The following is a 25,792-nucleotide window of genomic DNA, read 5'->3' as shown; positions in this document are numbered from 1 at the left end:
GATTCACTTCACTGCAGCTTATCACAGGCACATTTTACAAACTGCAGGAGCTCCAGCTAATCTTCTCTCTGCTCCACCAAGGAATAAAAGTGGATGTTGCTAGGAGTGCTGATAGTTCGGACAAGAAAGAGACTTGTTTTCTGTTTCTATGGTTGCAACAGCCCTTAAGAAAGATATAAATTTCCCTGCAACAACTAACTGCATATTCATTTTAAGGTAGATCTAGTTCCAGATTCCTGAGACAGAACCCTCTACCTGTTCCCAACCCCACGAAGCCAGAGCAGCAATATAGAAAGTTTCTAATCTCAACAGAATTTAGTGAGCAGCACGGTTGGTTTGGAAAATAAACAAAAAAACTCAAACAAACCCCCCTCTCCAGCAAATTTTCAGCCTCTATGTACAAAAACAATGCAAACGAGTGGAATATTCTAGTTATATTTTGTAAAACACATGTTTGGGATCAACAAAAACATCAAACATCCAGACCCTAGATTACAAAAAAATCTATTGCCATCTAATTGTCAACCCCAAGTTTAGACAGTCCTTGTCGGAAATCATGTAATTCATCTATCTTCCCGTCTAATACATCTAAAAAATTCTTTAATTCAGTTTTAAGGTTGGTCTGCCTATGTTTGCTCTCTTCGACTTCTGTCCTTAGCGTTCTGACTTTCTCTTCAAGATCTTTGTTCTTTTCCTCAGCAGCCTTAAAGACAAAAGAGACAATAAGATGAATCATAGAGAAGAAGGATGAACAGCATTTAATAGGGTAAAGCAACAAATGACAACTGGCTGTAAAAGTTTGCTCCGACTTCTGCAAATTGATTAAGAAAAACATCTCTGAGAGCAAGCGACATGTGCTAGTCAGATTAAAAGGAAAGAAAGCCCACGCAGGAAAGGACACAGATTAACTGGAAAAGATGCTTTCCATCAGATTTTGTCATTTGGTTGATATCTTAAAATTCAGCTGGATTTAAATCATGCACTGTGCATACATTTCTGTCATTGCTACAGTTGCAGAATGAGACGCTGTGCCACCAATTACATACAGAATTATCTACGGTGGTTTAACCTTAAAAAACAAGCTTAGAAATTACCGCCTGAGGCATAATAATGCTTTATTCAGCACTTTGGGATTTATTGGTATTTTTTTAAAGTTCCACTTTGTGTGAGCACTCAAAGCAAGAACAGGGCAGCCTGTTCTTCCCTTGCTGCAGTTCATTCTATTATTTTCCCCTCTCGTTAGCCCTTCTGCCTATCGTTCTCCATTTTGTGCACGTAAGCACATGCTTGTTCTCGCCAAAAGCCATACACAACATAACGAATCAAGCAAAATTCAGATTTTAACCATTTTTAGCATCTGCACTCCTCGGCAGCCTTCCGAATTATTTCCGATCACTTAGATTGTCAGAGTGACGGCTTCTTTGATCGACTGGGTTTTGTTCCGTCGATGAGCCTGCTTACACTTGTCCTCCTTTCACGTATTCAGTCGTCGCACTTCCACAAGCCCCGGCTTGAACCGGCGATGCCCGACGGCCCGGCGCTGGCCGGGGCAGGGCTCCCGCAGCCCAGCCAGCTCCGCTCGGAGCGAGCAGCCCCAGCAGAGCAGCCACCCGCGCAAAACCAGGCCACGGCGGCCGTGCGCCGCCGGCAAGGAAGGGCGCAGCGCTACGCGCGTCCCCAGGGGCGGCGCAGCGCTACGCGCGTCCCCAGGGGCGCGCTGCTCCCTGCTGGCGTGCAGCCGCGCTCATCTGCCTCTCCCCACTGCCGCCCCCGCGCCGCCGCGAGCGCAGGGCAGCAGAGAGGAGACACAGGGTAGCCTGGAATCTGCAGGAGACAAAAGCAACGCCATGCCAGGCAAACCAATTTCTGCAAACAGCGAGGCAAAGAAATGCAGCTTTTTAATTACTCCGGTGCTGGGAAGGGCACGGTGTATTTTGCAGGCGACTAGCTTTTTTTTGTTTTTACAAACTGGGGCTCTTTTGCCTCCAAACACTGAAGTCTGGACAGAGAAAAGCATATAGTTACAAGAAGGAAAGTAAATGTATCAACTATTTTAAGATTAATTTCATTGCTAAACCGTACCTGTAATTGTTGAGATACAGATTCACATTCTGACATTAGCTGCGGTATAATTTCCCCCTGCTTTCGGAGCTCTTCCAGTTCCTTTGAAAACACAAAAGAAAAATAAATATTAGTGCAAGCTTCAATTTAAAACACGATGAAAACGTGAGAAGATGAAATAGCTTTGCATATTTTATTGTATTCTGCACAGTATTTGGATGCAAAATAATCAAAATAGCATGTCTGCATTCCCAAATGCATGATAATTTTCTACTAGAATACATTTTTTCACTACATTTTTTACTTTGTATTTCTAAAACAGACAATGTAATCCAATCGCTAGCATGAATGCCATTAATTATATTAATGAAATCTTAACTTAAAACACATACCTCTGCAAAAGATATATTCAATAAGAGAGAAATCTGAAGGGCTGTAATGCTACAAGCAATTTATAGATGGTAGCAAAGAGCAAATTAGACATGAATTTTCGATGATATATGGCAGCAAAAAAGGCCAGTGGCATTATGAGCTGCATATATAGAGGCATCATTACAGAGCACAGCTATAATGGGCTCTCCACTGTACAGCTCTCAGAAACACTCCCCCCACCCCGAAATTTGTGTTTGGTTCTGGCATGGCTATCCAAATTGAGAGGACCAGCTGAAAGGAGTTCATGAAAGGAGAAATGTGACTTGATAGGAGTCCATGTCTCTGACGGAAATTAAGACAACTTGAATACATTAACACCACAAACAAACACCACCAGTGTGGGTAGTAGGGAAAGGCTCAAAGAAAGCCTGTAGATTTTGCAAAAGGATTGTCAAAGCATCTGAAAAGCACATTTGCAGGTCCAAGAGCAACTCTGTGATTTGAAGAGAGTGCAAGATCCTCCTCCAGAAGCTGCCCAGGTAGGTGATGGTCTCAAGAGTAAGCAGGGGTATATCCTCTCTGAGCTGTACTGGCACAGGACAGCAAAACCAGCCCTATCTGAAAGGCAGATTTCTTGGCTACAAAAGATGATTTCTCCCCTAATGGGCAAACTTACAGCATGATAGGAGTGCAACAGAACCCGTAAGTCAAGCTCTTCCACAGAACCAGACAATAATGGTTTTCCTCAAGTCCCCCTGATTCCCTTGTTCTAAGAACATCAACACTCAGCACTTCCAGTCTCACCCAAATTTCACAAGAATCCAGTCTACCCTGGAGAGCATGTTGCTTTATTCTGAGGTTTGCCAAAAGCACGATTACATCAATAAATTCTTTTTTTTTGAGAAATTATGTAAAACCAGGTCAACTCTAACTGCTTTTATTCTTTCCTCATGTTTTTCAGCATTAGTTTACATTAAGATAAGGAGACAAAATACTACAGATTTTTCGTGACCTGCGCTGAAGACTTTAACTAATGTAAGAGTAACTGTATCCAGGTAATGTCGCAGCTGCTGATACAGGAGAAAGAAAGGGTAACTTACCCTTTGTTTTGAGATATGAGCTCCCATGCATATATATCTGTATATACATAAACAATGCCTGGGAGCTCACATCTCAAAATATAAATATATTATACTATATATACCTCCTATATATGTAACTACTATACTGTATACTTACTATATATAGTCTAATACAGTGTGTGTATATATATACACCCTATATATATGGTACATGGCATATGGCACATGATAGAGAGAGAGAGATAAAAAAATATATAAATATTTCACTAGATAGCTCTGTCCTGATGCCCATTTCTTTACATTTCTCTATCCTCCGTTCCTACATGAGGAGGGTATCAGCAGCCGCTCTTACACAGCAATGTCCATGAGCAGGCTTCATGCTGGTTTGAATTGCAGACCATGAAAAGGTTACTTATGGGTGGTTTAGGCCTAATCACGAACCCGCTAATGTATGTACGCAGCTTGAAAACAAGTTAGTATATTGTCAGTGTAAATGGAAGATAGGCATGTAATATTCACAAGTCAATAAATTTTCTGGTTCATTTGGTACTGTAAAAATGTGAATCTTGAGGAAAACGCTAGCAGAGAACAAGGATTATTATACAGGCTATTACCACAGAAAGTTTGGGAAGAAAGCATGACATTTTCCTTTGAAATATGGGGCTGAAAACCATATTATATTTATAACAGTGCATCAAAATCCACCTCCCTAAACTATTTCCTTGTGCCATCTTAAAACCCCTTAACAGCACTGCTTTTAAGAGCACCAGCAGAGATGCTGTAATGGCACATGGCAAACTTTACTGCACCTGCTGACAGCTTTTTCTCTTCAGCCAGCACAGAGCATTTGGTCACTGTGATGAAGGAAAAAACCAAGGATCCTATTATTTTCCCCACTGTTCAGGGGCTCCAAGCCATCAACATCACTCTCCTTAGAAAAATGGAACACCCTGTATGTCAAAAATGACAAACCGGGGTACTCTAAACGAATCTGAATTTCTCACTCTTGGCATTAGTCCTGAGATCAGAGGGAGACCATAAAATGGCAAAGCTGAAGACCACAAGGTGTCCGGAAAAAGACACAGGACTTGTTATACAAACACCAAGTTATTTTGTAAATGATGTCTTTTTAATGCTGGAATTCTACAGGAATTCGGGGCATGGGGACTGGCAAATGAAACTCTTCTCAGCATGCATCTGTCTGGCTTTGGGCAACAAGTTCCACCACTCCAGCTCTTCTATTAGGAGTAAAGTGCTGTATACATGAAAGTATTATGTTTGTTAACCACTGCCAAATTGAAGTGTGCTGTCACAGCGCATAACACATCACGAAACTGAGACTAAGGGACTCTATCAAACTGTTGCTAAGGAGCTGTGCATGGAAAATCTAGAAACAGGCAACACGCTGAGACATCAGGTTGCTTCTGGTTGTAGGTGAGCCAGTCCATAAATTCACACTCCAAGTGAGACGCAGACGGACCCACCCAAACTCTAAAGCATGCCATTTCCGTGCTCAGGACGCTTACCAGTTCTTTGTCCTGAAGTTCTGTTTCCAGCTCCTGGAGACGTCTAGTCAGCTGCGCATTTCTTTCCTTCTCTTTGTTTATTTCATTGCACTGTTCCTCCAGTTCTTCAATCTTTAAGAAATGTCAGACATTAGGTGAAATTTCTCAAATTTCTGAAAATCTGGGGCAGAACACAGCTGATGTAAATGGGTATTGCTCCACTGAGCAGAAGGCAGCACAGACAATTTTAAGTTGTCGTGGATGTGTTTCCTAGATCACAGCACTTGATTCATTGCAACCAAATTATCACTTCTTTCCTTAAAAAGAGCCAATTTACACATCCACTAGGAAGCCCTGGGACTGTGTTTCTTCTCTCTTGCACCGTATCTCATCTCAGGAATGCACAAAACACTGAGCTGCTAAAATGAGGGGAGCTGTGGGTAAAATCTGCACTTCACTGCCATGAAACCAACACAAGCCTATAAGGGATGGGTTTTCTTAACACAGCAAGGAGAAGAAATCTCTCCAGTGCTCTCAGCTTTGCCTCCTCAGGGGTTGCTTATTATTCTAGCTGGAGTATGAGGGACACAACATCAAAACTTTGCGGGGAGAATAAGTTCAGAGCAACGTATGCCACTTTGTTCTCTTGCCCAGGGACGTGCTTTGCTCTCTCCATACCTTCTCCTGCCAGCTCTGGACTTGGCTCCCAGGAGATGCACTTCCCACAGGCTGACAGGCCTGCTCATTAAAGTATGTATTTTAATTCTCAGCTTCATGTTGCTTTGGGATTATAACTCCTGTCATTTGAAGGTAGAGCAATATGCAAAAAATTCTGACCCAATTAATAAAGGAGAAGGATGCTGCAGCATGAGCGCTGAGCAAGGAACCTACATGGGGGAAAGCTCAAAAAACCTCTCTGTATAGGAAAAGACAGCACATTATACAGACAGCGTTGCTGCACAGTCTGGCTAGTCACCAGTGTGATCATTTTGCAGCTGTAGTAAGGCAGTGTTTTGGTAATCTCTTCATATCTAGGCTACAGCTACTGAGATGTGGCATGTTTCATCAGTTAATGTGAACAAATTTTCTCTGCAATAGTATAGAAAAGTAAAAAGCTACACTGCAAGTTATATCTTCTTACAACATACTGTTCCAGTCTCTCATTCCTTCTCTATCCAAAAGAGACTGAACATAAGAACCCAAATCATGTAACAACTAATATTAATTTTTTAATGTAACACCAGTAAATACAGCTCTGGTTTGATCTCTGAATTATCACACCTAAAATATTTGTGAATAGATAGAGAGTATCTGCCTCGGGAAAAGGTTGCTCCACATGGATTTTCAGTGCCGACAGACAACCCAGGCCACCTCCAACACTGAAACACTATTTGCAGCCTACTGACATACAAAAAGATAAGAAATTCCCTCCCTCTTTGAAAGCAAACATGAAACAAAAAATCCTCACCAGACTGATACAATCTCATCCCTACTCCAAACGTCCCAGTGATCCATCTAAGCAAGCAGGAGAAGGATCCAGCTTTTCCAAAGACATTTAAGATGAACAGAGTGAAATTATGCCTGCAAGCAGCACTCGGGGAAACCCCTGCCCAGGCTGGTGCCAACCCCATGTGGGGCTGTTTCAGAGAGCACAGTATTATTAGAGGGACAGTACCAATGACTACTCCAAACCGAGGCTTTAAAAATTTAAACTTCCGAATTGTTGTCTGCTGTAGCCGCTGCTCACTGTCAGTCTTACACTTGTGCCCAGTAACGGAGGGGAAGAGGCTTTTGACAATGCCTCTCGGCAGGTTTCTGGACAAGGCGTGCCCGGCGTTAGTGCTGGAGGACCCAGCTCACCGCCTGTGGTGCTGAGGACATAACTCACAGCCTCGTTCCCCGCCCGCCGTCGGGATTTGCTTCCAACACTGAGTGGTTTCCAGCTTGGTTTCCTGTGGGTAACCAGGCCACAACGTGCCTTCTGCTCATTCGTCATCTGGCAGTATTCACGTGAGCTTCGAAAGGGATACGCAATAGTAATCCCACTTTCAAAACCTTTCTGTTTTATCACCCCGGCCAGCAACCCCTGCTGAGACCAAGTCTCCCCAGTGAAGCGGCAGAGAGCTCCACGCGATGCGGCGGCACCGGTCCTCCCGCTGGCGGCCGGCCCTTTGACCTTCCCCGCGCGCTCGTGCAGCGGGAACCAGCTGCCTTAACCCCCCATCCGCCTCCTTTTCAGGACAAAACCCGTCAGCTAGCACACACAAAGTAGCGGAGCTCCAAGAGAAAGAGCAATGGCAGGAGCAACGGGAAGAGACGGCTCTCCGGCGGCCATGCTCTGCTACCTTGCTCCTGAGCTGGTCGTTCTCCTCCTTGCAGGCGGAGAACTGCTTCTTCCAGTGCTCGACGCTGGCCGCAGACTCCTGCAGCGCCGTGCTCAGCCGGGCGTTGCTCTCCCGCAGCGTCTGCAGCTCCGTCTCCCACTTCTTCACGTTGGATGAACTGAGAAAAACAGGGTGCCGTGAGGTGGCTTCACCTTACCACCCCGCATACCGTTACTCGTTACCTGACTGCAAACATCCACCCGTGGCGCGTGTTTACCAATAATTTGTTGTTATAAGATCAAGAATACTCAGATGCATGTAATTGCCTTTAGCCGTGGCCCACCTGAGGAGAACACAAGCCCTGATTGGACTGTCTCTGCTGACAGCTGGGATCTCCACCATTTGCGGCGAGGGGTTTTACGCCGGCGCTGTGCACGGTCTGCGCTCACCGCCAGAGCTGAGCACCCGCCGCAGGGCGTGCCTGGGGACGCGGTACCCGGGCAACAACGCAACTCCACACGTTTGCAGATGGTACAATAATTCCGAACAGGAGATGTCAGGGGGTTGACACTATCTATAGTTGATTTTTTTTTAATGCTCAGCCTTACATATAGACATGTTACGTAATGCTGAAGAATTAAACTACTCATTCCCCAAAGCTTCAAGCCGCAGCGTAGAGCGCAAGATTAGAGAGTGAATGGAAGAAAGGCTTTGAAACTCCCTGCTTGCTAGTTGCTACTTGCCTGTGGAGGTGTCTTCAGCAGGAGGAACGAGTAAACGTTATGATTTGAGATAGGTTACGCTATTGAAATGTCAATGAAGAGAGACGATGTACTTCAAACATAGTACACGCAACCTTAGAATTGCTCACTGGGTAATGCTCCTTATGACACCACCGCCTTATTTTTTAAATAGCTTTTTAAGAGTAGCTTGATCCTGTTAGGTTTTCTTTCCATTCACAGATATAGTCACATGCAAGAGGCAGACGAGGCAAGATCCCAGCAGAGAATTATTCTATTTCAAAGTTGTAACTTTGCATATTCTAATGCCTGTGTTTTCACTGTGGCTGCAAATTACTCTTCTCAGCATTTTCAAACAGTTTATCAAAGCAAATAGCAAAAACGTGACTTCAAGGGGCATTGTCCACAGATTTAGAAACATCCCCCTAAGACTCCTAAGCAGCCGGTGAAATTGTGTTTCTCACTTCAACCTTTTACGGTTGAGTTAATTCCCTTTTCTAATTTTAAATATACAGATCTATTTTCATCAAAGTAAGTGTAGCAAACTCAAAGAGGAAGAGAGATTGGCTTCACATGTTATCAGTAGCAATTGCTCCCCGATGGCTTTAATGTTATTTCCATAGCTCTAAAACTTCACAAACGAAGATGGTTATAAGAGCTGGCATCAGCAGAATAAAAGAGATCTTATTTCATCATGAACTAGATCAGGAAAAAATTAAATGGTAAATATTTCTCAACTGGATACTGGGAGGTACTTGCTAAAATCTGCACATTCATCCCTTCTACCGCATCATTGTAAATTAATGCAATTACATTTGAATAGTATCTGTTAATATCATTAGCCATCAGATAATTACAGTACGCTATTCCAATGCAATTTAAGTATTAAAGGAACTTCACCTTTGGGCTAGAGCAATTTTTAATTTATCATTCTCAGACTTGAGATGTGCCTCAGCAGGACCACCATGTGATGCCTTCTCATCGTCTGTCCCGTTCACACTAGATGCTCGAGTGGAAGATGGTGTTTCACGTCCAGATTCCTGCAGCACAACACACAAATGAACACTGAGTGTCTCCTGCAACACCAAAACACCAATTTCATTGTAGTCTTGCTCCCACACCACCCTGCTGAGATCTAGGCTGTGTATGCTCTCCTGGCAGAACAGTGGTGACAAACACATACCCTTGACATCTTGGCTGCAACGCTGGTCTGTTTAAAAACAATGAAAAAATGGTAACGATACACAACATGGTAATTTAAAGTGTTAAAAAAAAGTTTAAGTGTTTTAACTGAGAAGGCTTGTGTTTTCTAAAGGTTGGGTTTTTTTAAGATAATGAAACAATTTAGTGCACCTGGAAGCAAACAAAGTCCAAACCAAAAACAAAAAAAAAGAAGATACTGCTCCTCCAAAGAGATACCATTCATACAGTGCTTGGTGCTGATCACCAACGGAGAACAAAGAAAGCGAACCATAAAAGCCGTGACCAAAGTCTTTAAAAAACAGGTATCCAAAGTTAGCCTCTCAGATCGCTATTTGTGGACCCTACACAGGGGGTTAGTTGCAAGACTAAAAGCATTCGGCAACTTTTTTCTGATCGTGCATCTGACTTCCTCTCTGATCAAAATTCACCTAACTCTCCTCCAAACATCAGCCCAGGCCAAGAACGCCCGCTGACAGCGTTCATCCTTACCTAATGCAATGGGTATGAAATTGCCGTCAAACACACAGAGAGGCTGGGACAGCACCCAGTTTCCTCAAGCTGCAAGAAACCCGGATCTCCCTGGGCATGGAGGCCCTTGGCTACACCAAGGTGTACTGCCTAGAGCAGGGCAGCGTACAAACACGCAGCACAAGCTTCTTCCGACCACGCCATGGAGTCAGTCCCCGCACTGGCAAACCTAACTCCTGCAGAAGTGGATTAGACAGATGACGAAAAGAAGCGTCTCGATGAATCTCATTGCTGGCTGCTGAAGCACTACACTGACTTAACTTTCCCGCGACCCAAACTATGTGCAACAGTACAAATCAAAGGATGTACGGCTTTCCCTGTTATTAAAAAAGTTGTAGCAGCTCAAGAACTGCTGAAAAAAATTAGATTTAAATGACGGCAAAGAGCTTGGATGGATGAAAAATATTCCTCTGACAATGCTAACATCCAGCAGCTGACAATTACCTTTGGCAATCTTAATTTTATATGCTTTAAGTTTGCTGCCAGAAGCTGGCACAGTCCATTAGAAAATTTAACTTTAAATTATTTATCCTGTATGCGTACAGGTATTAAAGCTAAATTACAAACCTGGGAATGATTGCTTGAGGTCTCAATTTTCTCTTGAGATCTGTCTCTTGCTAGTTTGGCAGCTTCTTTTACTTCTTGGAATTTCTCTGCAAACTGGAAAAAGCATGAAATATATTTATTCAAATTATTTATCATCTATGAAACTGTTCAGATTACTGTCTTGATACGATTCATAGATCTCCAAAAGTGAACAACTGATTTTGGTAACTTAAAATATTTGGCAAGTAAAAACATTCTAATTCTTTGGCAGGAAGGTTCTTTCAGAAGGAATGGGGGTGTTTCTAAGAGGGACATCGCTGTAGCTGGGGTACTCTCGATCACAGTAAAAACCATGGAGAAAAGGAAATATTAGTGTCTCCTGGTTTGATTCGGTTTTGTTTATTTCCTCCCTCTCTTCTCTTTCACTTGGTGTTGACAGTTTATTAAAGTTGAAAGTATAAAAGACATATGTTTGTATTTAAAAATTATCAGTATCTTCTATTCCTAAAAGCAAGTCAATTAAAGAATGCAAATGAGCTCATCTGCAGGATGCAAGCAAGGGATATCAAGACATAGAAAAAATTAGAAGAAGGTAGATCTGAATGTACGATGGGGCCATATGAAAACACAGCTTTTCTGGTCTAATTTTCTTATTACTGGCAAAAATAAAGGTAGAAGATCTCAGGGAAAGGCTTGAATGCTTCCTGTAAGAAGGTTATATCACACTGGGGGAGGCAGGGGAAAGGAGAGATAAAGACGAAAAGTAGCGATCCCAATCTCCGCAAGCTGCTGTAGGACATCTGCTCCGAAGCCAGTCTGGCACTTGTGAAATAAAAGTATCATCACAGCCAGCCAGGGTTGCAGGGCTTTAAACACTTTAAATAGTGTTTAAAGTTTTAAGAGAGGATTGCAAAGATAGAAGAAAAGGCGTAACACACAACTTATTTTTTTAATTAAGATTTATCCGGTATAAGAATGAGTAACTTTGTCTTTCTGCTAAAGCAGCTTGGTCTCGCTTGCCTGTGTTTTGAGAAACTTCAAATACTAGAACGGAAAGACATATTATAAGTAAAAATATAAACAGATGTGTTTTGTTGCACAGCTTGTGAATAAAAGTATCGCCATTATATCCTCAGATAATTCAGAATACTTATGACAAAATTGTAAACAAAAGCATGAAAAAACTATCACATTTTATAATCATTATATGATTATAGAAGAAGAATCATTATCCACTTACTAATCTTGTCTTTTAACTTTTAGACTTAGGGCAGGTATTTAGCATGCTCTCTCTCACTAAAATACTGGGATTATAAAGCCAGATAAAACAAATCTTCTCCAACTGGTCAATATGTGGAGGCACCCGTGTTTTGTATAACAAACAGAAATGGAAACTTCCAACAAACACACATACATCATTCTTAAATCCCATGGACAAGCACGTTCTCAACGCCGAGTGAAATTTCGGATGTAGACTACGATCCGTGACGACGCTTATGAATGAAGATCGAGCTCTCAAACCAGCTGTTTTCCATACAACAGCTGAAACTGCATATGCAAAGTACGAGCTCTCTGATGGCAGTAGTTGCTGTCTGATGGCGTGCGCAGCCACTACACACACAAAGGACTTGATTACCTTTGTAGCACTATAAAGATCATTAGGAACAACTACGTCACTTTTTCGCCTTAAGTGATATAAGATACATAAAATGTATCTTCTGCCGCGACAACACAGCTATAACAAACTGATTATTTCTAAAATATTGTATCAACGGTAAGTTCTACGCTTGGGTTTCCTGCAAACACTACAGGGCTGTTTTGAATCTCTATTTTACAATAAATCTTTATGGGCAAGTATGAAAAATTTATGAGGGTTCTTCATGGACTATATGAAATATGAAAAGACAAAAAGAATTGGAAGTGATCTATCAAATTTTATTTTTGCAGTTATCTTCATAAAGCACACAGGAGACTGCTGTGAAAAATTATGTGAGCTGACAAGAAAAGAACATTTTTCCACATTTCCATAAAAAAATTGTATATGACTGAGCAAAGTTAATCTTCAATATAAAGCCAATAATGATCTCATTGCATAACAGATTTCAGTCATGTCTCTAGGTTACCAACACGCGTTTAACATGCTTTTGACAATGTATTTATTTGCTTTTAGAAACAAGTACAAATAACTGAATTTTTCACCATCTTAGTGACAGATGTTTGGCTTTAAGAGTCAAAATATTACCCGTCCTTCTTATTGTTCTTACAGATGTAAAGACGGCTGTAACAGAAATGGTGGTGAAAGACTGTCTGGTTTTTGTTTACCCCGTACACTTAGAAACAGTCACTCCATAAAGAGTTCTGCTGCCACTTCTTTTTCATTCTTAGCTAATTAATACTTGCTAGATTTTACTAACAGTCTATTTTTGAAAGCTACGGAGGATCAAATTAAAGCCTTTCACTTGATTACTCTTCTGAGTGCAGCAACACGGTGGTGACAGCCCAAACTTGTGTAGCATCACCAACGCTAACGTCCCCGAGAGCGACGGCACGGCCACAGTGTCTAATCACTAGCAGAAATTAGAGAGATGCTTTCTCTCCAGTAACTGATTTCTTCTGTCCCAAACATACATAATTGACAAATACTACAAAATCATGTGCCACCTCCAAGATCTAAGCTGACTTTGAGGTATCAAGCCATTGCAACGATAGTGGGTGCTTTCTACGTGTGAAATTCCTAGTTAAAAAGTGAAATAATCTTCTGTTTAGTAAATGAAGACTTGGTAAATGTGGTCTCGAGGGACAATGCATGTATAAATACCCAAAACCAATTAAAAAAATCATCATGCTCCTTCTCCTTCCATCTTTACTCCCTTCGTCTTCCCTTTCCTTTGCCCTTGTCCGTGGGCACAGTTGCCCAATATTTGCAAAAAAAAAAAACCTGGAGTAGCAGAAACATCAACTAAACACCACTCCAGTAGCCCATCATGGATTATATGATGTGTCTTCCCATGCCCCAGGAAGCTGTGAGACCAAGCTGCAATAGGGAACAGCTTTGCTGCTACCCACACTTGTGAGGTCTTTTAGTCTAAGGCTGCTGCAGCCCACGAGCACTGTTTGATTATGAGTCTTGGCCAGTGAAATTTAATGGGGACTCAAGGATGCTACTGTGCACTGCACAAATTATTAAAAGGCTGTTCAAATCTGCAGCCAGCTTGTCACCTGGAGAAATATATATGTGTATAAATAGACTTTCATAACATTTTAAACACTAAAAACCATTATTTTGTATGTGTACATTTTAAGCTCCTGATCTGGCATAGTATTTTACGTCTCCTACTGACAAATTGTGCCAGTGTCAGATAGATGAAACAGCTGCTCCCACCCAAAGTATTCCCATAAATATTTCATCGCCCTCTCGGTTTGCGGACGCCGGGCGACGCGGCGCTCCCGCTGGGGAGCACCGCCGTGCCGTCACCCGCAAGGCACGCCTCACTTTGCTCGCCGTTTTCTCTGGACGAGCCCTCAGTATCGGGCAGATTGGCGGCAAACAAGACTATTTACCCCAGAAAGCGGACGGTAATTTGCGCTAGCACAAGCAGAGAGCTGCCAGCACCGCAGCCCGCTGGGCCGGGGGCTGCGCTGCTGCCCGGGGCAGGGGCCGGCTCCGCTCCCAGCTTTCTCTCTCCCCCGCAACACCATGCCCGGCAACGCCGCACACATAATGTGCACACGTGCATAGAAACAAACTCCAGTGCTTCCCAGATGCTGGATGCAGTTGCGTTATGGTGTGCAAAGTCTGGGTTTACTGGGTTTCTCACCTGTATAAATCTCTGTCCCTGTGCCCTCGACTACACACAGCTCCTCAGACAGCGTGTTTGCGTCCAAGCATCCCGAGTGATAGCAGAAGTTCTACTTAACCGCTTCATGTGGAAAACACATCACTACCTTTACAGCACCTCATCATCACAACCCAGGCGCACCGTTAATCCTCACCACTCTCGATTTGGCCGTGGCAATGTATGAATTATGTCTCTACAGCTTTTTTGAGGCACAGGGTGGGAAGCGGGGAAAGGAGGGTCAGCGAGTCCTGCAAGAGGGGGAAAGGACCCCGAGCAGGACATCAACTTTAAGCCCCAGGATTCTCCCAATCAATTTGAATGGTAATTAGGTTACTAGGTCACTGAATGCAGTTTTCATTAATGGCTCATGTTTAATTTGAACTGCTTTTCCCTATAGGTATGGATTAATGCTTGAGTATCTCCAGAGAAGCAAGGCATTAGAGAGAGGCAATATCTTTTATTAGGCCAGCCAATATACTTAAAAATGCAGACGTTTTTAGGCGTGCTAACCTCTTCCCATGTCTCATTATTATTCATTGTTTTCAGCACACATCTTTCAGCTTTATTTAGTTATTTATTTATTTAAAGCCAGGGCTATTGATCTCTGGCTTAGTGGAGTTTTAGTGTGTCCTTCCAATTCCTGACTAAAAGCTTCAATTATTTCCAGTAAAACTGGCACGTTTTAATTTATATCTTTTATAAGAGTATAATAGTATCAACATAAAATGAAACTCAATTTTACTATTCCCAATACGCTTACATGTCTGTAATCTCTCCACTATCTCTGATCTTCCGTACTAACGGTTCAGTAATCAAACTGAGGAGCATGGATGATATAGGGTATCTTTGTCCCATTGCTTTGCATGGTGGCAATAAACCAGGTTTTCTAACATTTTCTGGATAGACAACTGTCTGTTTTTTGGTTTTTTTTTTTTTAAAATAGATCATCTTAAACCATTTTCAGAAGTGCTCCCCTTAAGCTCCCCTTCGATATTCTGTCCAGAAAACGTCTTTCTGCTGATTTGGAAAGCTCCTGCTGCAAGTAGAAAGCTGTATTATTGGCAGTGGGCCCTTCAGCAGATCCTGCAGGGCACACAGATGTACAGACCGATCCGGAGAGAAACACAGCTGGTGCTGGGGCCCATGTGCCCACGTGACATGTTTTTCTGATGGGCTCTTGTCTGGCCACATGAACATTAAAGAGTTGCTTTCTGACACCAGCATTAAATTTGCTCTAAGTATGTGTTTGGACAGTTTCGGAGAATATGGTAAAATCTCTCTGATTAGGGTGCAAGGACCTCCAGATGTACCTCGTGCCTTGCTATACCTCTCCACGGGGTGCATGGTGCATGTTTAACCCCAGCCGGCACTGAGGTACCATGTGGTCACCTGTCACGTTGCAGAAGTGTGACCTCAGTAGTCTGGGATTAAAAATTACCATCCAATGGTGGTAATTCTTTCATTTGGTGTCCAAAGGTTGCACGGTATCACGCTGATCTGTTACTCAAAACAAACTATTCTCCTGGGTCCTCTTTAATCCTCCCATATTCCCATACTACTTAGCTATTATGAACACCTCTTTGCCACAGGAGTGGAGCATATACATAGATGAAATGAGCAGTCCTTTACACTTGATTAAGCATCATAAAACATAACCAGCACCTCTTTTTTAAAAAACAGTTTTGCATGTGATTGGCTGGGTGGCCTTAGCATCCCAGAAGAGCAGATTATTGCCATGGCACCTTTATGGACATCCCAAGTCCAAAAATAACTTGATGTGAATAAAGTAAAAATATGTAAAAGTAGTAAAATATGCTTTACCTTTAAGAAAATTTTGCAAAAAATACAATTCTCTGGAAATTGCAGTAACTCAGTAAGGCAGGCTTAGTAAATTCCTGTAACAATTCAGTTGATGGAAAGGTCCTCCTTCTATCGCAACGGTCTGCCTTTGCTATTTTAGACACTACAAGAAACATCTTGTTCTTCTGATTCTTTTCATATCAAAAGCAACATGAGAGACTGCGTGCCATGCCCAAGGACACAATGTTGAGTTAACTGACAAAACCCAGTGCCAAGTAGCCACGCTTCAAGTGTCAACTATGTGTTAGATAAGTAGGGTTTTTTTGCTGCATGAACAAACATCTCAGCTGCTTGATGAGCACTTGGCGAGACCACTGATCTAATGACAGAGGATGTGTTTGAAACCGTTGGTTATTCATGACAAGAGGCAGCTCTGGACTTTACAAGCCTGCTGTGTAGCCAGCCTCTGGTCCAGGCAAGTGTTGCATTAGTACCAAACCTACGTTTGGGGTGCAGCTCCGAGAAACAGCTCTGCCAGCAAACCTGGCCTCAGACCTCCCTGGCTACTCATCCCCACCTCTGCCACAACTCACTGTCACCTCCCCAGGCCTGTGATAAAAGCGCCTTGGGTCAGGGCTGCAAATCACACCACTGAGCTGAAATGCCAAAAACGCAGTATTATTTTAACCCAGATCACTTTACCGAGCCTCCTGAGAGCATGGCCCCACCGACTGCGGTATCTGCAAAACCAGGGCACCAGCCAGCCCCGGGGGGCTGGCAAGTCTGCCTCGGCTAGCTACCAACAGCAGCAAGTCATCAAAATGCACATTTCTGAGGCTGGGATAGCAAGTCTCTTCCTTCAGAGACATCAGACGGCCCTAATGCCAACAGTCCTGGCACATCAGCGGTTCCCATTGCTCTTGGTGCCGCTTCCAGCTGGAATGAGCACACAGGGCAGGGGGATGCCAAAAAATACTTGAGTTCAGGTTATTTCTGTAAACATCTGAAAACACAAATGCTTTCAGCCACGCTGGGGGATATTGTTAAGATCAGCTCACCAGTACCATCATCAGTGGTCAGATCCGATTTACAGTTTTAACCATAAAGTTTGCAATACTGCCTGCTTCTGTATATACAGACACTGGATAACTATAGGAGATTGGCAACTTGCACGGATAAAGAGGACTTGCAGAAGCATGCAGCTCAGAAGAGGTCGGATGGGTATATGCAGTTCTTCACTAACAAGAAACAAGACAGCCTTTGCAGAAATTCAGCGAGCACCCGTACCTTCGTCAGCTGCTGCTCGGAGGGAAAGCCCAAACCAAACACAGTATTTGCTCTGCTGTCCGCCCACTGGCCGAACTTCTGCGATGTTTTAGTGAAGGTCATGTTAGGTGTGATTGTGCTGTTTATGATCACCTGTTTAAAAACAGATCAAAAAAGAATTAAAAAGTAGAAGCCACATCGGAAATGCATATCCTAGCAACGGCACCATCCAAAGCAATTAGCAGTCTAAATTGGGAAATTGCTGTATTCAGATGATTTTTTCCCAAAACAAAAGTTTCTATGTTGTCTTACTTCATGCAGGAATTCTGATGTTTTGTCTTCTTTTTCCAAAGCACTGTCAAGGTCCTGCAGTTAAACACTGCTACAGGAATGTCACTGAACTCAAAGCAACATCAGGGACCGGGAGCTATAAAACAACACTGGCAGAAAAGCTGACGGAAAATGCTCTTTTTTCAGTGCTACTCTTTTTTTCACGGCTACTCCCACTGCCCCGCCAGGCACCCAGGGTGGCCCAAGGCCTCCAAGCAGTGTGTCCACCAGCAACACCAGCCCTCAGACTGGAAGAGCCAGGAGGTATTTTTGCATTTCTCCACTTGGCCTTGGGCCTCTGCAAGTAGGATGTCTGAGACATGTCAGAAATTAAAAAAAAAAAAAACAAAAAAACCCCAACAAAAACCAACAGAAAACAAGACAAGGAGAAACTGGTAGTTTAGTAGTGAGTCTAACTTGGAGGGGTGGTGCAGTGCATCACCAACAATGCACATGCACTATCAAATGTGGGCCTCCAGACAAATATTCTGCCACTTCACACCAGTTAACTAATATCTGCTTCACCACCAGCAACCTTGAAAGCAACAGCGGTTCTTGTAATTAAAGAACCGGCCAACATGAGGAAGGCTGTTGGGATGAAGTCTCTAAGGAACTTAGTGGAGCAAGCATAAAATGTAATCTTGCAAAAAGGAATGAGATGTATGTCAGTTCATTATCAAAAATCTTAACTTATTTTCAAGACATATTATTATATGAGTCTAGAGACTCCTTCCCCTGGAAATTAATTCATGCGCAATGTTCTTTCTGCTAACAGAATAGGAGCTTTCTTCAGTAACGCGCACCATCATTTCCAATATGCAAATCATGCAGTAATTAAGCCAAATCTGTGGGACAGTTTAATTAACATGATCAGGAAGTATCCTGGCAACATCATTTACTATGTATTCCAGGCAGTTTTTTTCCTAAGCGATCATTTACATTTAGCAAAAAGTGTGAATTAAATTTACCAGGGAAAGACCATTACTGGCCTCTGCCCCCCCAACTCCTGACCTCTGTGCTGGTGCTTCTATTTGCTTTCTTAGAAATTGCTCAGCTTCAGTGGTTCCCTCTGTTTGCATCATCACTTTCAAGTAAAAATACCATTTTCTGCCATTTCCTGCCATTTCCTACCCCTGAAAGTTTCACCAGAAAGGACCAAAACAGAGGAGGGCTGGGTGGCTGGTACCCCTGCAACTTTTTTTTTGCAGGGGAATAAACAGGGCGAGAAAGGGGGAGAGGCGACTCTGCAACCAGCGCTGGCCAACACACCGTGCAGGCACCAGCTTTAAGGCCAAAACATCTTTTTGAATGGCCGGTTAACAGGCAGAGGTATAAGCAAAGGTTCCCAAATGTGCCCTCCTCCAGCAAAGTCACACAACAGAAACACAGCCAGTATAAAATCTAAGTGCGATTTCAGAGATTTAAGTTATAAGAAAATCAAAGATTTTATGTAGGGTTTTGACAACACAAAGGGAATATGATGATACGAGGATTGCATGTTACAGAGAGTCACAAGAACAGGAGGAAAAGCTACCGCCAACTCAGAAAAATCAGGATGCTTTCCAAAAACTTTAAGGAAAGTGCTATATGTATATCTCTTCTTTAAAAATCTTACATCAGACAGATGAACTACTTACAAATGTTTAGCTTCTGAAGTTACAGAAATTATTTTAGAAGCTATGAAATACCCATAAATTTCAAGTGCTAAAAAGTATTATTTCAGTCCTACTGTGCCTACCAAATTAGACATCTGTGGGGAAAAACTAATAAAATGGTCCATTTTATTGGAACGCAAAAGCTTCACTCACTGGAAGCAGACTCAGAAGAATAAAATTCTTCCATACCTCCTACACTAATCATTGAGTAAATACAAATATATTAAAAAAACACACCAAAACTATCTTTTAGACCACAGTCCATTATCATCCAAGATGCGATAAAAGGAATAATGAAGGCTGCAAACTGTAAACCAGGGAACACCTGACTGAGCGATGAAATGCACCACATCAGCTTAGCACCTTAGAGGTTAATTTCTTCGATAGCCAGCACAGAATCCAAGAAAAGGTTGTGGTGATCACACACCTTCAAGAAACTGACAGTTCATCTGTTAAATTTATAATAAGCTGCAATTAGTGAAACTGCCTAGAAACTGGCTCTGCCTTTTTTTTTTTTCCCTTAAATCCTCCTCTGTCAATCAGGTACTTCAGAAATGCTGTGTTCCTTCAGAGAAGCAAAAACCTAAGTAGAAGTTTAGGAGGTTAAATCAGAGCTCATGGAAACAGTTCAGAGGAGCTGGATGCTGCGGGTACATTGCATTTATCCTTGGTCTTCCTCCTCATCCTCACCCCATCGCCCTGTCACGCTCGCGGGAAGATGCCACAACATTAAACATTGGGAGCATCAGCCACTTTATGTTCACTTCCCATGTAAATCTGGTCATCATTTCCAAGCAGAGACTCTACATTGGCCAGGGCACAATTATGATGGTTGTGTTTAGGAGAAGAACATTGAAAAGTGAGGCTTGCAAGTGCTCCCGCCAGGTAACCCAGGCTATCCCCCCTCCTAAAGCCAGCTCACCCTCGGCTACGTGAGACGGGGAGGAAAGTGCTCCCCACCACCCCTGCATCTCCCGGGCAGAAGGTCTCGAGCTGGGGCAGAAGGCAGAGGAAGCATTTGTGGCCACCACAACAGGAAAGTTCAACCAAACCAGGAAAACTTTCTTTTTTCATGAGAGGATGAGGCAGAATTTTCAAGTTGCAAAGGCAGAAGGAGCTGAGAGGAAGGGTGCAGAAGGGAAAGGGCACTATTTGAAAGCTGTTGCAGGCAGGATGAATCTGCAGGCTCTTTTCCACCCCTAACTGCAATCCAGTATTATAATTCTATAAGAAAAGGCCACTCATCAATTCAAATGGGCTCTTATGAAATAACTTTGCATTTAGTCCTCACTCATATAATACACACACGGTGCAATTCCAGCTGCATCAGAAAATGGCATAAACTTGCAGACTTTCACCCAGGATAATGGATGCAAAAGACGAACTACTCTCTAATCAAATGCAATCAACCCCTGACGTGGTTAAAGAGCTCTCCCTAAAGACAAAGGCAAAGAGAAGCATAATATAATAAGCACCTTACAGAGTAATAAACTCATTCGTCACACTGACTGAATTGTCTACATGTGGTTAAAAAAAAAAATCTGCCTTTGCTCTCATCTTGCGTCTACATGCAAGAGTATCAGATGGCGAATGTTCCCGATACATCTGCATAAGCCAAACAAAATCTCATACTAATTCCACTTCCTTTGGGAGAAAAACAATCCTGACAGATCTACATTTTCATTTGAAGATGACACAGAAGAATGTTCACAGTACAAGGTAGTGCTACATCAACCAGGAATGACTCCAGACATTTATAAACACATCGGGTTTGTTCATCAGATAAAAGTGAATGCAAATAAGCTGGCGTAGAGCAGAACATTCGTCGGCTGTAACACACCCATCCCGCTGCCTTCCCACGGAGACAAACTGCCAAATAAATGAAGCAGGGAGAGGTCACAAAACAAGTGGAGTGCGTCGAAGGGAAAAAAAGATACTGGCAGCTCATGCTGCTCGAAATACATGAGCAGTGCCCATATACACAGCTGCCGTTTCTTTTAGGGGATGCTTCGAGTATTTGAAGGGTTCCCCTCCCATACTCCCCATATCACAACAGTGCACTAAAATGAAAAAGCCAACGAGGTTCCTGAAAATACATTTTCCCAAGTCGCCATTTCATTAACGCATGGGGAACGTGCGTGTTGGCCGGCCGGAGTAGAGATGGAGCGGAGCTGGAGCAGCACACAGGGGTTGCTGGCTCGGCTCACAGCGTACGCCCTGCCTGCACCGGCCCCGGCTTGCCAGATTTGCAAGAGGGAAAAGCAGAGATGAGAGCAAGCTCAGCTCCGAGGGGAGGACAGCAGCGACCGCGGCGGGCGTTTGGCAGAGCCATTGGCACAGCCCCGAGGAGGAGGGCCAACGCGCCGGCAGGAATCGGCCCGGACACCTCCTCTGATGAGACACCCACCAAAGGGGATGATGAGCCAATTCAGCCAGCCCTGTCACAAGCTTCTCTCCCTGGGAAAAGACCAAAATAACAGCTATGAAATATCTAATGAATATATTAGCCAATATATTTTGGATCTGCATTAAATTAAAACAGAAAAGGGCCTCTTATTCTGGGACAAGAGTGCCAGATTAGGAATTATTCTGGAATTTCCCCTTTAAATTCACAGAATCACAGAATCACTAGGTTGGAAAGGACCTTTAAGATCATCAAGTCCAACCATTAATCCAGCACCACCATGTCCCCTAAACCATGTCCTGAAGCGCCACATCCACACGTTTTTTGAACACTTCCAGGGATGGCGACTCCACCACCTCCCTGGGCAGCCTGTTCCAATGCCTGACCACCCTCTCAGTGAAGAAATTTTTCCTAATATCCAATCTAAACCTCCCCTGGCGCAACTTGAGGCCATTTCCTCTTGTCCTATCACTAGTTACTTGGGAGAAGAGACCAACACCCTCGTCGCCACAACCCCCTTTCAGGTAGTTGTAGAGAGCGATAAGGTCTCCTCTCAGCCTCCTCTTCTCCAGACTAAACAACCCCAGTTCCCTCAGCCGCTCCTCATAAGACTTGTGCTCCAGCCCCCTCACCAGCTTCGTTGCCCTTCTCTGGACATGTTCCAGCACCTCAACATCCTTCTTGTAGTGAGGGGCCCAAAACTGAACAAAGGATTCAAGGTGCGGCCTCACCAGTGCCGAGTACAGGGGCACAATCACTTCCCTACTCCTGCTGGCCACACTATTCCTGATACAGGCCAGGACGCTGTTGGCCTTCTTGGCCACCTGGGCACACTGCCGGCTCATATTCAGCCGGCTGTCAACCAGCACCCCCAGGTCCCTTTCTGCCGGGCTGCTCTCCAGCCACTCCTCCCCAAGCCTGTAGCGTTGCATGGGGTTGTTGTGGCCAAAGTGCAGGACCCTGCACTTGGCCTTATTAAACCTCATACAGTTGGCCTCTGCCCATCGATCCAGCCTGTCCAGATCTCTCTGCAGAGCCCTCCTACCCTCCAGCAGATCAACACTCCCACTCAACTTGGTGTCATCTGCAAACTTACTGAGGAAGCACTCAATTCCCTCATCCAGATCATCAATAAAGATATTGAATAAGACCGGCCCCAGAACCGAGCCCTGGGGAACACCACTTGTGACCGGCCGCCAGCCGGATTTAACGCCATTCACCACAACTCTCTGGGCTCGGCCATCCAGCCAGTTCCTCACCCAGCGAAGAGTAAACCTGTCTAAGCCACGAGCCGCCAGTTTCTCCAGGAGAATGCTGTGGGAGACGCTGTCAAAGGCTTTACTAAAGTCCAGGTAGACAACGTCCACAGCCTTTCCCTCATCCACTAGGCGGGTCACCTGGTCATAGAAGGAGATCAGGTTGGTCAAGCAGGACCTGCCTTTCATGAACCCATGCTGGCTGGGCCTGATCCTTTGGTTGTCCTGCACATGCCCTGTGAGCACTCTCAAGACTAACCGCTCCATAATCTTCCCTGGTACAGAGGTCAGGCTGACAGGCCTGTAGTTCCCAGGATCCTCCTTCTGGCCTTTCTTGTAGACGGGCGTCACATTGGCAAGCCTCCAGTCTTCTGGGACCTCTCCTGTTAACCAGGACTGCTGATAGATGATGGAGAGTGGCTTGGCAAGCTCCTCCGCCAGCTCTCTCAGTACTCTCGGGTGGATCCCATCAGGCCCCATAGACTTGTGGGTGTCCAGGTGGCTTAGCATGTCCTTGACTGCTTCCTCCTGGATTATGGGGGAGTACATTGTGCTCTCCATCCCCGTCTTCCAGCTCAGGGGGCTGAATATCCTGTGGATACCTGGACTGGCTATTAAAGACTGAGGCGAAGAAGGCATTAAGTACCTCAGCCTTGTCCTCGTCCTTGGAGACAATGTTCCCCGCCATATCCAGTAGGGGATGGAGATTCTCCTTGCCTCTCTTTTTGTTGTTAATATATTTGTAAAAACACTTTTTATTATCCTTTACGACTGTGGCCAGACTGAGCTCTAGCTGGGCTTTTGCCTTTCTAATTTTGTCCCTGCTTGACCTAACGAGATCCTTGTACTCTTCGTGAGTTGCCTGCCCCTTCTTCCAGAGGTGATAAACTCTCCTCTTTTCCCTGAGTCCCAGCAAAATCTCCCTGTTCAGCCAGGCTGATTCACATCAACTGTTACTCTGAAGTAACCTCACCTCCAGATCCAAGGCTTGAGGCCATAGGATCTACTCATTAAGAGGTCACTACATTAAAACCTCCCCGTTTCATTTTCACACCTCTGAATATGTGCCTTCCAGTTTGCAGCCCTCGTGAAATTTAATTTCCCCAACCCACCAGGCTGCTAATCTTCAGTAAAGATGTATCCCAGTCTGAAAACAGAATTGAAGAGGGAAAGAAGCTGCTAATCCTCTGGCCACAGCTATCACAGGCTCGGCAGGTTCTTCCAGCTCATCAAGTTGACATGATTCAGAAGGGCTTGTGACACTGGATGTGAAGATGAGGAGACAGGGATGGATTTGCAGAGAAATTCTCTCTCTATCCCAAATGTTCAGCAACTCCCTTGTGGAATTAACCCACCTACGTTTCCGTGATTGGCACTATCCTTTGCTATCTATCTACCATCCTTCCAACCTCCGCTGAGAGCTTCTAGACTTTGATGTAACACCTTTTCACCAGTAAGTCACCAGTGATAAACTGATCATCTCGTTTCTAGTCCTACAGAGGCAGCACACACACACAGTTAATCAAGACAGCGCTACTGAAGTCCCTTGCTGAGGGCCGCTAGCACAGAGTAAAGCAGGAGCAGCACGGAGACATGCTCGCAGCCGCCTAAGACTGTGGGGATGAAAGAAAGAACAGCCTTTGGCCAAAACAGTGAACCTGTAACGCAGGAGGATTAATCACAGTTGTTTTACAAATCAGGGCCAGCAGATGTGATCAAATCTTTCTTCCCACCCTTCTTGCTAAGTCTTTGTAGAAGGTCTTTAAAAAAAAAAAAAAAAGCCTGGGAAAATCAAAAGTAGCAACAGCACTTGTGCTAGCTTTGCTTTATCTGCTGCACCTGACACGAACACGGCGCTTTACCTGGGACAGGCTGGGGGTACAGACTGATTAGATCGGGAGCACTGCAAACATGTTAAGAGCAGCGCTGGGTTTCTCCATTTTGCTGTTCCTCCTGCTCCGCTCCACCATTTGTGCATGGCAGCGGGGGCAGAGCACAGGGTGGGCAACATCTGGCAGGACATCCACCACCAGACTCTTGCTCTGGATACCCATCATTTTATCCACACGGTGCGAGTACGCCTGGCCAGCCACCGCTTTTCAAGAGTTTCTGTTCTACACAGTTAACCAGGACAGTAGCTATTTCACCCACCACTGGACTCCAAAATCTTCCGTAGCTACATCATTTATTTCTGCGGGAGGCGGGAGCGGAAGGGGAACCGCAGTGACCGGTCCGCACTCTGCAAGAGGAAGATGCCAGGACCCCTTGCAAGCTGCAGAGGACTTGCTGCAGTTCGAAGCATTTACTTCCCAACCCGAGCAACCTCTGCAGAGACGAGACTCACCGTTCATGGCTGAAGTATTCCACATGCTGCTGCTGCTTGCTTTATGGGGAAAAGGGCCATTGCTACAGTTGCACATTGCTTTTTCTTAAGTCCTGCATTACCTTGCATCCCCAGGATAATTCAGTGAATGATGAGGTTCATTTTTAACCCCCAAAATCAACAAATCAAACAAAACCCATAGAGTTCTTGTCCTCCTTCATGAAGGGAGATGTAAAAATAGCCCCCCTTCTCCAATAAAAATACTAATAACTGTTTTTCCTCTGGTAAAATATTTCTGTTGCAAAGCCCTCACTGAGAACCTGTCTAAATGCAACGAAAGTGGGTTCATGATTATGTGAATTCTATTAAGTAAATCTCCTGCTACACCTACTACATTGCGCTCTTTTTCGTCCCAAGGTAATTAACATCTCTGCCGAGTTGGCTTCCCACCTCCTCCACCCAGTCTAAATCTCTAAAATCTCCTATTTTTGCTTTGACATCTGACTAGAATTTTTTTCCTTTTAGGCACAGCACACACATCCACCCACCCACCCGATT

At 44.1% G+C, this 25,792-nt stretch overlaps 1 protein-coding gene across 1 annotated transcript in view; it reads right to left on the bottom strand.

Moving 5' to 3' along the window:
* Positions 1-514: 514 nt before the first annotated feature.
* Positions 515-25,792, bottom strand: part of HOMER2 (homer scaffold protein 2) — a gene marked incomplete at its 3' end in the record, with an annotated part of 60,687 nt that continues 35,409 nt past the window's right edge. Inside the window, exons 3-9 of the mRNA XM_082005153.1 lie at positions 17,288-17,419; positions 10,383-10,475; positions 8,985-9,124; positions 7,366-7,522; positions 5,042-5,152; positions 2,083-2,163; positions 515-703 (exon numbers count right to left, since the gene is read on the bottom strand). Coding sequence (XP_081861279.1) covers positions 515-703; positions 2,083-2,163; positions 5,042-5,152; positions 7,366-7,522; positions 8,985-9,124; positions 10,383-10,475; positions 17,288-17,419 — 903 coding nt within the window. The remainder of the gene's footprint in view (positions 704-2,082; positions 2,164-5,041; positions 5,153-7,365; positions 7,523-8,984; positions 9,125-10,382; positions 10,476-17,287; positions 17,420-25,792) is intronic.

Source organism: Phaethon aethereus (assembly GCF_964289735.1).
Source record: "Phaethon aethereus genome assembly, chromosome: 12".
Lineage (NCBI taxonomy): Eukaryota > Metazoa > Chordata > Aves > Phaethontiformes > Phaethontidae > Phaethon > Phaethon aethereus.
Note: the sequence above shows the minus strand (reverse complement) of the source record. Positions and strands in the feature narration are given on the sequence as shown.